At 35.7% G+C, this 12,378-nt stretch overlaps 1 protein-coding gene across 1 annotated transcript; it reads right to left on the bottom strand.

The window, feature by feature from the left end:
- Positions 1-1,158: 1,158 nt before the first annotated feature.
- On the bottom strand, positions 1,159-1,602 carry LOC108376516 (N66 matrix protein-like; the record flags this gene model as incomplete). The annotated part of the gene is made up of 1 exon (XM_017632740.1): positions 1,159-1,602. A coding segment is annotated over one exon (444 nt), but the record flags the coding sequence as incomplete, so codon positions are not given.
- Between the last annotated feature and the right edge of the window lie 10,776 nt (positions 1,603-12,378).

The raw sequence follows: 12,378 nt of genomic DNA, 5'->3' as shown, positions 1-12,378 counted from the left end.
AGTTTCCCCTACATAGTTTTAAAAATTTGTATTTGAGGTCGCATCTACAATTTCCATGTTACCAATTTTAAGTTTGGCTTCGCTTGCCGTTATAAAATTTCGTCCCAGTATAACTTGGTAGCTAATCAATTCGTCAGGCACTACTACAAGTTCGATCAAAACATATTTATTCACAACTTTAACGTAACATTCTATTTTTCCAAAAGTTGTTAACTTAGATTTATTTAAACCAAAGTAAATTTTATGTACTTCTTGTAGCTGAACTCCTTCTGGTACTAGATGTTTCTGAATCAAGCTTATTGGGCTCCCCGAACCGATTAGGCACTCTACAATCATATCAACATTAGGGTTTTCTACAATATTAATACTAAAATAACTTACACACTGCTTACTGCTAGCCGCCGGCTTCTTATATTGCTTGCAAGCCGCTGCGAAATGGCCCTTTTCACCGCATGCAAAGCACGTTCCGAAATCGCGTTTAGGTTTGCTGCACTCCCTTGACAAGTGACCTGTTGAGTTACAGTTGTAGCGCCGCAATCGCTCTCCATCTTTTTGTGCATTGGTTCTTAGTTGGACTCGTTTTGGAAACTCGATTGTGCGAAATGCTCTAACGACCTCGTTGGCAGTTTTAAAGTTCTGCATTTTTGCCTGGATTTGCATCTGCCTATCGCTGAGGTTAAGGCCGCTGTTTGGGAGTCGTTTGTCGTTGGAATAATTCCCGAAGAATTGAACGAATTTCGAATAGCGCCTTTCAAATTTTCTGCGTACACTTAGTATGTTGTCTGTTTTCGCAAATATTGCTGCTAACTCAGTGAGCACTTCACCAACGCTCCGCGTAAGCATCAAGTTTGCGTTGTACCAGGACAGCGCTTCGCCTTTCAACATTAGGCGGACGATTATTCCCAATGTTTCGTCACTAACTTTCAGCATTTGTTGACAATTCAGCAATTGGGACCACCATGTACCAAAATCGTCGAAACCATCATATCTGCAACCGATTCCTTTAGGGTTTCAAACGGAACTTCGGGTTTCGTGTTGCTTGACGTACCGACCGTCTTACTTTTCTCTTTCTCTAACTCCAATTTCAATTCGAGTAGCATCGGCATCGTTGGACAAGTTTGGCGCACTGACTGTGTTTCTGGGGCTGTACACGATTTCTCAGCCTAATATCTGGTGGCCAAATCTTCCACTACGTAGGCGCATCGACCCGTTGTTTTCTTGCTGCTGCTGCTGATCACCGTTACCACTTTTACCACCAGTATTGATCGCACCTACGAAATTTCCAGTATTAACGTTGTTCGCCCCGTTGCCGTTATCTGGGAATTTACCCGTTTTCGCGCCATTGTCCTTGTCCGCACCCTTGTTTTCCGCACCTTTGTTGCCCGCACCTTTGTTGTCCGCTACTTTTCCATTACTCGCACCACTGTCGTTGGCTTCATCTCCGTTACTTGCACCTCTACGGTTATTCGCGCCTTTGCTAGTCGCACCATTTTTAACCGCACCGTTGTCGTCAAGATTTTCCGAAACTTCGCCACTTGCAATCTCCAGTACTTCAATGATTTCATCTCTAGTCTCGGTATCCCCTGGGCATAGTCCGCGTGCCTCACCGAGAGGTCATTAAGCCGTGCAGTGAGCGAAGCTTTGGCCCCGCTCGCGTTAAAGCCAACCGCCGTACACCACGCTTTCAACTGGAGAAGCGTATACTTATCGGCACTTATGCTTTCCGGATTCATTTTCGAGTTTTAAAATTTACTTTTTAGGTTGGAAGGGTTCAAGACCACTTCTGATGAAAAACGCTACGTTTACCTTTGAATTGACGACCGCACTAAAAAATGACCAGCCGTGTGGTTTCACAGTTAACGTCGAATGAATATTTATTATTTTCTTCAAAAATAACAAGCAGTACTTACTCGCTAGGATTACAGCTATTTCTCCTACTCGCTAGGATTTTTACTAATCTTAAGGTCTAGTTACTTAGCATACGACATGTATAACACTAAGGCCTATTCACTCCCTACGCGTATAAATCCCAAGCCCTATTCACACACGTGTATATGCAACCCTACGCTACTACTACAATACCAAGATATTATTAAAAACAAGTACTCTCGCGTTTCAAAGTATTATCTGCTACACTGAGGGAAAAAAATATTAAAATCAAATAGAAACGTAATTGATCCTACTATAAACGTCAACGAAAGTACTGTATATTGGTAAATATTCATTTCAATTACGCGCATATTAAAATGACCGCGTTCGTACTGAAAAAGCATCCGTGAAGTGAATAATCAAGACAAAAACTAACAAAAAAAAAATTTATTTGCATGTTGCCTGCAGTGGAATTCGAACCCGAGCATCTCCGGATATCAACAACTTGTGACAAGCATCTTTGCGCACTCAGCTACAACCAGACATATAAATTTGCTTTCAAATGTTGAATATCCATCAACACCACAGCACGCGATTTGTACTGATAAACATGTATGTACTATGTATGTATGTGTGTGTTGTCACCGCTCTCAGAGCGGCGCTCTGCATGCTTGGGGTGCGTATGTACACTTACATATTCATACTCACATGTGAACAGTCAAATACGTGCGTAATACATTTTGTATGAAAATATTATTTTTAAATACGAACATTTTTAAACGATAATCAAATATAAAGTATTCATTTTTACTATGCATTATTTCCCTCAGTGTACGAACATCCAAATTTGCTTGAATTAATCCCGGGATCCTGAAAATTTTTCAATATCGAATTGATAGTAAGAATTTGTTTATGAATTTTGAAGTATGATTTTTGTAAAATGCCGTTTTGACTGCAATTAACAAAAAGCTTGAAACTGTACTTTTAAATTGCAGTCTGAGCCTTTTTTGAAGAAGATTTCAATGAATTTACTCATAGCGTCGCTGATGTAAACGAAACAGAGAGTTTTAAGGAAAAGTTAGATAATTTTTTAGATCAATCTACTCAAAACTTCCTCAAATCGAAAAACGAGAAACGTGCTGGTAAAAGAAGTTCAAATATTTTGTAATAGTGGAGATAGAGGTCATTATCTTCAAATGGATTATGTCTACCTTTTGGCAGTTCAGCCTAAAAGTGTTGATGCCGAAATATGTTTTCCATCAGTAGGTTTTGTATGTAAAAACTGCAGATCAAGCTTAGAAAACTCCGCTTTGAATGCTTTGCTGCTCTTATGAAAACATTTTAAGTGCAATAATAACAACAACAGAAAAAAGGGGNTAACTGCAGGTCAAGCTTAGAAAACTCCGCTTTGAATGCTTTGCTGCTCTTATGAAAACATTTTAAGTGCAATAACAACAACAATGAAAAAAGGGGTGTGTGTTCTTAACCACACCCACCTACCAACATGTATTTCGACCCGCTGAATCCGATTCTGAGATCCGTTTGACTCGTACACCCTCAAAATTTCTAGTAAATTGCGAAAAAAATGGCAAAAAATTCTCCATTCGCCATTTCTTTATAGAGTAGAATAAACATGTTTAGAGGAATTGTTTTTGTATATTTTTGTTTTATGTTTTTTATTAATCATTACTTTCAAAAGTACCTGGTATTTAAATTATTATTTGTGGTGTATACGTTCTTCAATCATCTGATTGAATAAATAAATATCGCAAGCGTAGAGTGCAAAGTTGCTAAGTCCCAATTCAAAAATTGTATAGGAGAGGAAAAAACTTCGTATAGCCAATTTATTCAAGTATTTCGCAAAACTTTAAATACAAGTTTAAAGCAAAGCAAAACTCCATAGGAATCAGAGGGATTCGATCTTTATTAAAAGATTTCGAACTTTTTTGGCCTTATCGAATTTTCTGAGCTTTTTTGGCCTTAGCAAATTTTCCTTTCATTGAATATAAACGAGAAAACATAAAACAAGGACCCTTACCCTTTTCGAAACGATGCAATAGGCTACTCTTATATCAAAATATGATGTTTCATTAAAAGTGAAGTTAGCAACTTTTCACTCTAAGCTAGCGATATATGAGTTTTACAATCAGTTTATCGTAAATATTAAATAGTTTTATTCCGTGGTATGTTTAAATGCTTTCAGATATTGAATTTTTACTCATATTCATAAAATTTATGACTCAATTTGATTTAGGATTACCTAAAAAATATCCCGAAATCCTGGGATACCAATTTTCCTGATATTTTGGCATCCCTAGTTGCAAGAGAAGGAAACCTGTGGTGACAGTAGGGTGGCCAGATGCGCTGATTTAATCAGTACATGTGCTGATTTTTTTCTATTGTACTGATTTTTAAGAGCCCGAAATCAGTACGCAAAATCTACTGATTTTTTGGGTTTGTACTGATTTTACATATAATAAATACTTTTGTAAATTGGTGTAATTGACATTTGCTTGAGGTTTACATTGTCAAAACAATGGTTTTTGACAACTCATACGTGTGAGCAGATTGAAACCATTATTAAAAAGGTGTCAGCTTGCAATTGTTTCGTTTCCTAGGATTTCGCAAAATAACAAACTGTTTGGATTCAACCCAACCCAACTTCACGATTTGCAGGTTTTACAGGATTTACAGGAGAAGCTGGTTTAGCCTTTAATAAATCTTATGAAAGGTGGTGGTGAGTTAATCATATATTAAGTACACTGAGAAGATGACAATAAGAGATAATGTGTTGATTATAATTAAACATCCACTGAGAAATCGGCTGTCAGTATGTCAAGCTTAAGACGACTACTCCAACGGTGCAATGTAAGTTCTAAAAATTTGGGAAAGGTGCAAACTGAATGTTGTATTTTATAAGCGCACCAACTAAATATTTTTTAAATTTGTAGCTTAAAATATGAAAACAGATTCTGACTCGAGCTCGTCTTTTACTTAATTTTCTCAGTTTTTATAAATTTTCTAGAAAGTTTGAGACTTTAACTCACTTGTCTTTTGNGCACCAACTAAATATTTTTTAAATTTGTAGCTTAAAATATGAAAACAGATTCTGACTCGAGCTCGTCTTTTACTTAATTTTCTCAGTTTTTATAAATTTTCTAGAAAGTTTGAGACTTCAACTCAATTGTCTTTTATTATAGAATTAACTATATTTTTATAAAAAAATTAAATTAGGTAAGGAAAGAAAAAATTTCAAAACCTGTCAATACATTTTACTACTATTTTCGTGTGCACAGCTGTACATGCATACGTAATACCTTTGATTTGTTTTAAAGTAATGAATTTTTTTATAAATAATACTATATGTATTTAAAAGTCTATTCGTTATTTTTTGTTAAATTATTGGGCTGTTATTTGGTTGTTATATTGTTAATAATAAACAAGTAAGAAAGTCTAAGTTCGGGCGGAGCCGAACATTAAATACCCGGCGCTAGTATTAAATATAAGTTTTTCACCTTTCCGAAAGCAACCGCTACATGGTAAGCCGGGGTGTATCAATCTTGAGAAAATTAGCGTCTTTAAATTTCGAAATATTGAAGTTTCAAGATTTCTGAAAATTGTCGTTATATGAAAAGCGGAAGTAATTGTATTCCGATTTCGATAATTTTCAAAGTTTTGCTTTGATGTGGCAAGCATAATAACCATACCGAGTTTGGTACAAATTGGTAGAACGGTTACCGAGATACATATATCTGATCATAAATGGGCGGCGCCGTGCCCATTTTCCAAAATTTTATATAACGTATTTCTTGGTATAGAATTGTTGCAAGCATCAATGTTGAATAAATTAGCTTTAATATTTACTGATTCCTCAAAGATTTTGTATTTCTCTAAATTACCGTTATATGGGATGTGGGCGTGGTTATTGTCCGATTTTTTTAATTTTCGGCCATTTGGTTTGCTTTATCAAGATGTAACCATAAGTGGGCGTGGCTACGCCCATTTTCCAAAAATTTATATATTCTTATTTTTCGTCAAAAATTTATTGTAAATATCAATTTTGAGTGAATTATCTTCATTAGTTACTAAAATATCGCAGTTTTCGCAATTCTGAAAATTACCGTTATATGGGAAGTGGGCGTGGTTACAGTCCGATTTCGCCCATTTTCAATACCAACCTACCCTGGATAAATGGAATCCTACATACCAAATTTCGTGGAGATATTTCAATTTTTGCTCGAGTTATCGTGTACACGGACGGACGGACAGACGGACAGACGGACGGAAAGACAGACATGGTTAATCGACTTCTCTATTCATTCTAAGCATTTATGTATACTTTTGTCTATATCTATCTCGATTCGTTTTGGCTGTTACAAACAACNTGTTATGTGAACAAAGTTGATATACCCTTGTGCACAAGTGGGCTCGGGTATAAAAATACGCTTCAAAATGAGCTGATTTTTATGGCTTTGTACTGATTTTTGATCCCAACTGTACTGATTATGTCACTATAATATCTGGCCACCCTAGGTGAAAGACACCAATGGCTGTCCCAATGCCCCTTCGAGTCATAGTGTGGCACGGTACTGGTGTGCCATTGCCCAATTCCGATCATTCTTACAGACCTCTGGCGCCACGAAACGTTTGCCTCTAACCAAGGGTAGAAGTGATGCAAGGGTCAGTCGAGGCAGAACTGCCCTCGCTATTCTCTCGAAGCAACTACGTCTGGGGGTCTGGGTCCCGAGCAACTTATTGTGAGCTCGTAACAGGCCCTCTGCTCATTGCCGTAATGGGGAGGGCGAGTTGGACTCGGCAGATGACTACTGCGGAAGTTAAAAGCTGATCCGGGCGTCATTGCCTCCGGCACTGTAGCGAATGCTCGTTCATAAGAGAGGGATGGAACCATTGTGGTGAAATGCCTCTCCCAAGCTAACTGGGATTGACTCAAAGCTGTGGAGCAAAGAATGCCGCTCACAAGGGGAACAGACTTCACTGTTGTACCAATTACGAATGATAGAAAAAATTATGAATGGGAGAGCGGATTACGTGCCATGGGAACGAAGTATAATTCGCTCTGCGAAGAGGGTTGCAGAGGGATTGAAACCTTGAGTCAAACGGCTAGGCTTTTAAAAGTTCTGAAGAAGGGCCATACCACAAAGCTGCGTTCACTCAAGTGTCCTGATGGCTTTTTAACGGAGAACTCTCTATTCTTCTAGAGACTCAGTTTCGTGGAAATCAGGTGACGGTTTCGCCTTCCTCGACTGGTGAGGGAGGGTATGCGAAAACCACAGTGCCAAGGTACAACTGCTTTGTTGCCAGAAATGTGGCTAATTAAGATGCCCTAAGATATGCTATTGAGTCTTACGACAGTCTCAAATCGCCCGGTCCGAATGGCATCCTACCTATTGTACTTAAAGAAGATGTTGAGTTTTAATTGGCGAACTTGCAAAACATTTTCACAGCATCGCTTGAACTTGCCTACATACCACAACTAAATTAATTTGTTCTATGCTGGCGTAGCTGGGCATCACTATTAATGCAGAAGGTCAGTATGTCGCGTGCGGAGTTAACAAGAGCTGCCGTCAATGTGACATGCTTATAATAATTTATTTATATTAAATATGCAAAATATATACAAAAATATGCAAAATGTATACAAAAATATGCAAATATGCATACATGCAAAATATGTGAAAATATGCAAAACATAATAGGTACTAAATAACTCACTTCCTCCTATAATGAGTTTCTACCCAGCTCCGGACTTTCTGTGATGTTAAACAAAAATAATCACTTGCACAAATATCCGGGCTCTAGTAATTATGCATGTAGAAAAAGTTTTCATAGACAAAAATTGCCACTTCTTTTTATTTTTTAATATCCTTCAACTAGGGCTGTGCGATTAATTGATTATTCAAAATTTGAATGTATCGCAAAGTAAATAACTCAATTATTCGATTCATTGGAAATTATGATTACTCAAAACTTCAGTTACTCGAGTAATCAAGATATTGATCGACCAAAAACAAAATATTTGAGTAATATGCTTTATGATTAATCAACATTATGAGTAAAATGAGTAGTCAACATTTCAAAGTACTCTTTACACATGGTACAATAATTACCAGCGTTGCCAATTTTTCAATTTCAAAAAGCACCAAAACTTGGAAAGAAAAGCGTTTTACCACACTAAAAGCACTAAAATTTTGTTTATCAAAAGATACTTTTTTCATAACAGTTGTATTTAACAAAAGTAAAAAAATGAACAATATTCAAAACTGTTTCGCTCATAACGAACCTCATAACCTCAAATATCGCGAAACCCGTGTTTTTGACACTTTAAGGTTAGGATATCTTTTGACGTGCTGGGGAAATTCTGCATCCAGATTTGGATGCAGCACCAAAAAATCTACAAGAACCGATAAATATTTCTATATCTATATATACATTTGAGAAATCTATAAAACATATTATGTCGCTCATACATGTTTCACAAAAACATATGAAGACACTGTCGAATAATTGAAATCAAATCATGCATCAAATCTATGCATGTCAACACAAGCAACACATGCGACACAGTCAGCATTATTAATTACATTTTATATACGGGAAGAGATTTTGTAAATTTTTTAAGCACCTATTACAGTAAAATGCATTAAAAAATTGTGAAATTAAAAACCTGTATATATTTTCATCCAAGGAAGGATCAAACAGTATTAAAAATATGCTACAGAAGCACAACAGCGAACAACAGCTTAGCTAAGCAGCAACGACATGCTAAAACAGTATGTTTGAGATGGAATGGCATGGCATAACACCTTGTTTGAGTTGACATGACATAGCAATGCGTGAAATTTTTGAAAAAGACATTTTTACAGAAAATGTTGAATTTTGCAGTTCNTTAAAAATATGCTACAGAAGCACAACAGCGAACAACAGCTTAGCTAAGCAGCAACGACATGCTAAAACAGTATGTTTCAGATGGAATGGCATGGCATAACACCTTGTTTGAGTTGACATGACATAGCAATGCGTGAAATTTTTGAAAAAGACATTTTTACAGAAAATGTTGAATTTTGCAGTTCTTTAGTGTACATAAATGGTATATGGGGTATGGAAATATCCATTTCCCTAGCAGTAAACCTTTTAGTGTGGGCAACAATGATATTTTTTAAATAAGGCAGATCGGAATATGCGCCCTCCGGGAAGACAATACCTGTAATCATTGTACCATCCCTGCCAGCAAATGGAAGAGAATTGTATCGCCTATCGCCACGATGTCACTACTTCGTCACTATTGGAAGTTATCAAAGCGATAGTTACTTATTTCACAAAATCAAAAAACTTTTCTGTCGCTTTTCTATCTGCTTAAAGATTCCCGGACGATCTTTCCTCTTTGAAGTTTAGAAAATTAACAATGCAAATATTGGAAGTTTTCAAGTAAAATTACATATACATATTTTTAGTTTCTAGATTCTTTTTGATATTTCAATTAACGTGCAAGCAGTCATATTCTATGTTGAAATTATTCCATTATTATTGTTGTTATTATTATTATTTATAGTTTCACCATGATCATATTGGAATTATAAACAATAATATTTTTTTAATTCATCAATTTTTATTGAGCTCGAGGCCATTTTTAATGAAAAACTTATTGTGGAAAAGCAACAATAATTTGAAAAAATGGTAGAAGTGATAGCTATTTCGGAAATCACCACATTTCCTCATCAGACTTCTTTCAGTAGGATTCGAACCGACGATCACCACTGACTCAGCCAGTTGCCTACGCACTGTGCTAAGTTTGTCTTGTTAATTCTTGTTGCTTATTTTCCACTATTTCACTTTGCTAAGCCAACTACAATCAAGCGCAGCTATTCCGCTGCAATTCACTTGATCATGTGGTTGTTGGTTTTGTTGGTTTTTGTTAATATTTCTATTATTAGAATGTTTAACTTTTAGGTGTGCTCGTCCTTAAGTTTTTTTTTTTTTGTTATTTTATGGCCTTATAACAATTATATTCAACAATTTTTATGAGCTTAGGCCATTTTTAATGAAAAGCTTATTGTGGAAAAGCAACAATAATTTGAAAAAAAGGTAGAAGTGATAGCTATTTCGGAAATCACCACATTTCCTCATCAGACTTCTTTCAGTAGGATTCGAACCGACGATCACCACTGACTCAGCCAGTTGCCTACGCACTGTGCTAAGTTTGCCTTGTTAATTCTTGTTGCTTATTTCTACTACAATCAAGTGCAGCCATTCCGCTGCAATTCACTTGATCATGTGGTTGTTGTTTTATTTTTTGTTAATATTTCTATTATTATAATGTTTAAATTTTTAGGTGTGCTCGTCCTTAAGTTATTTGTTTTTTTTTGTTATTTTATAGCCTTATAACAATTATATTCAACAATTTTATTGAGCTCTAGGCCATTTTTAATGAAAAGCTTATTGTGGAAAAGCAACAATAATTTGAAAAAAAAAAATGGTAGAAGTGATAGCTATTTTGGAAATCACCACATTTCCTCATCAGACTTCTTTCAGAAAGAAATAATACAAGATTCCGCATTCCCGGCGACGATGAAATTTCTCAAGTAAAAGTAAACAAAGCCCAATGGGAGGATAAAATAAACTGTAAAATAGTAAATTTTCTCAGCAATCATTTTTTCGTCAGGAAACGTGGTTTTATTGTGTTAAATTGCATATTATATGAATTATAAAAAGAATTAATAGTGAAAATGCTAAAAACGGCGAATTTTGTGAAAGTATTAGCAAATTTAAATGCATCTACGGTTTCTGAGGCGTTGTTTACTTTTACTTGGGAATTGTCAAAATAGGCAAATCCCAATTAGCGGTTTCTGGAACGTGCTACATTTGTTCGCTACTTCGTGATGTGATAAAAAGAAAAGCTGGCAGTACTCCGCAAGAAATCTCTTCAAATATGTTCGATAAAATTCTTAATATGGAAGGAACTGTTTTACACTATCAAGGAAAAAAATTCCAAAACTCAAAACAATTTTTAGCAACTTAAATCTTGCACTTTATTATACTAAAATTAAATTTTTTTAGAGTCTAATTAAAAAGTTGGCAATTTAGGTGAAAGTGCAGAATTTTTATAATTTTTGTACAAAGTTTGATTCAATCCCAGAGATCTACCACATTTTTTTTTGAAATCAATCATTTTTTTCTAGATTCTACCACACAGAATTTTTTTAAAATCCGATCACTGCCGACGATCCCACTGACTTAGTCAATTGCCTACGCACTGTGCTAAGCTAGCCTTGTAAATTATCGTTGCTTTTTCCTCACTTTTTCATTTGCTAAGCCAACACAATCAAGCGCAGCTGTTCCGCTACGATTTACACTTGATCATGTGGTTGTTGGTTTTGTTGGTTTTTGTTAATAATTCTATTGTAAGAATGTTTGACTTTTAGGTGTGCTCGTCCTTAAGTTATTTGTTTTTGTTATTTTATGGCCTTATAACAATAAGTTTTTCATTACAAACGGCCTCGAGCTCAATAAAAATTGTTGAATATAATTGTTATAAGGCCATAAAATAACAAAAACAATATTTTTTTAAGTAATTTTAACAGATGCGCTTTTTGATGACCCTTTCACTATGAAGTTTTGGAACTCCTTTTTAAAATGTTTGTGGTTTGAATTTAATAAAATATGGGTGCGTTTGAGCTAGTAATCTGAGCTGAAAGCAGGATGAAAATGGCGTAACTCTGCGGCTGTGGTTGCAAGCTCAAAAGTATCACAAATTTCTCATTACCTTTTATCAAAAATTTAACCAACCCAAGAATCTTCTTTAACACTTTATCGCACAAGTTACTATTATTCGAAATAGTTCCTAATTGCTGTATCGCGTTCCTTTCATAAAGACGTGACGTCTTGGTGGAACAGTTCTTCCCGAGAGCGGATAGGAATTCCAAAGAGTAGCGATATCATCGGCGATGATTTTTACAGAAATGTCGTACCGAATTAGTAACTTTCGCTCTCTACATACATATAAAGTATTTGAAGTTTCTTGATACTTTGAAAACAACGTTTCTGTTTTCAAAAATTAAAACCAAATATTTTTTTCATATACAAATCATGGTACAATAAAAACAGAAAGAAGCCAATTTGACGTCAAACCTATAAAAGTCAAAGTTTTTGGGAGAGTAAAAATAAAAATGAGCGTGTGCCAAGGCACATAAATACAGGTAGAAGCCCATGATTCAACAATACAAGGTTCGATAAACTTGCAGTTGTCTCTCTCGCACCGCTCCCTTAGCAGTGGCACCGTACCGTGTTGCTTCTTTGCAAATTTACTTGGAAAGACTGTATTTTATTACAACGCTTTTATCAACTTGCAATGTTGTGTTCCAGAAACTTTCAATGTTGTGGATACAGAAACTTTCAATGTTGTTTGTCCGACACCAAAGCAAAGCTTTGAAAAGCTCCTATAAAAAAGCATAGTGAATAGGGCGAGGTAGATGACATCTAGATGTCGCCCTA

The sequence above is a fragment of the Rhagoletis zephyria genome, unplaced genomic scaffold (assembly GCF_001687245.7).
Source record: "Rhagoletis zephyria isolate East Lansing unplaced genomic scaffold, Rhagoletis_zephyria_1.1 Rzeph_scaffold_10589, whole genome shotgun sequence".
Lineage (NCBI taxonomy): Eukaryota > Metazoa > Arthropoda > Insecta > Diptera > Tephritidae > Rhagoletis > Rhagoletis zephyria.
This window is presented reverse-complemented; position numbering and strand designations above follow the sequence as displayed.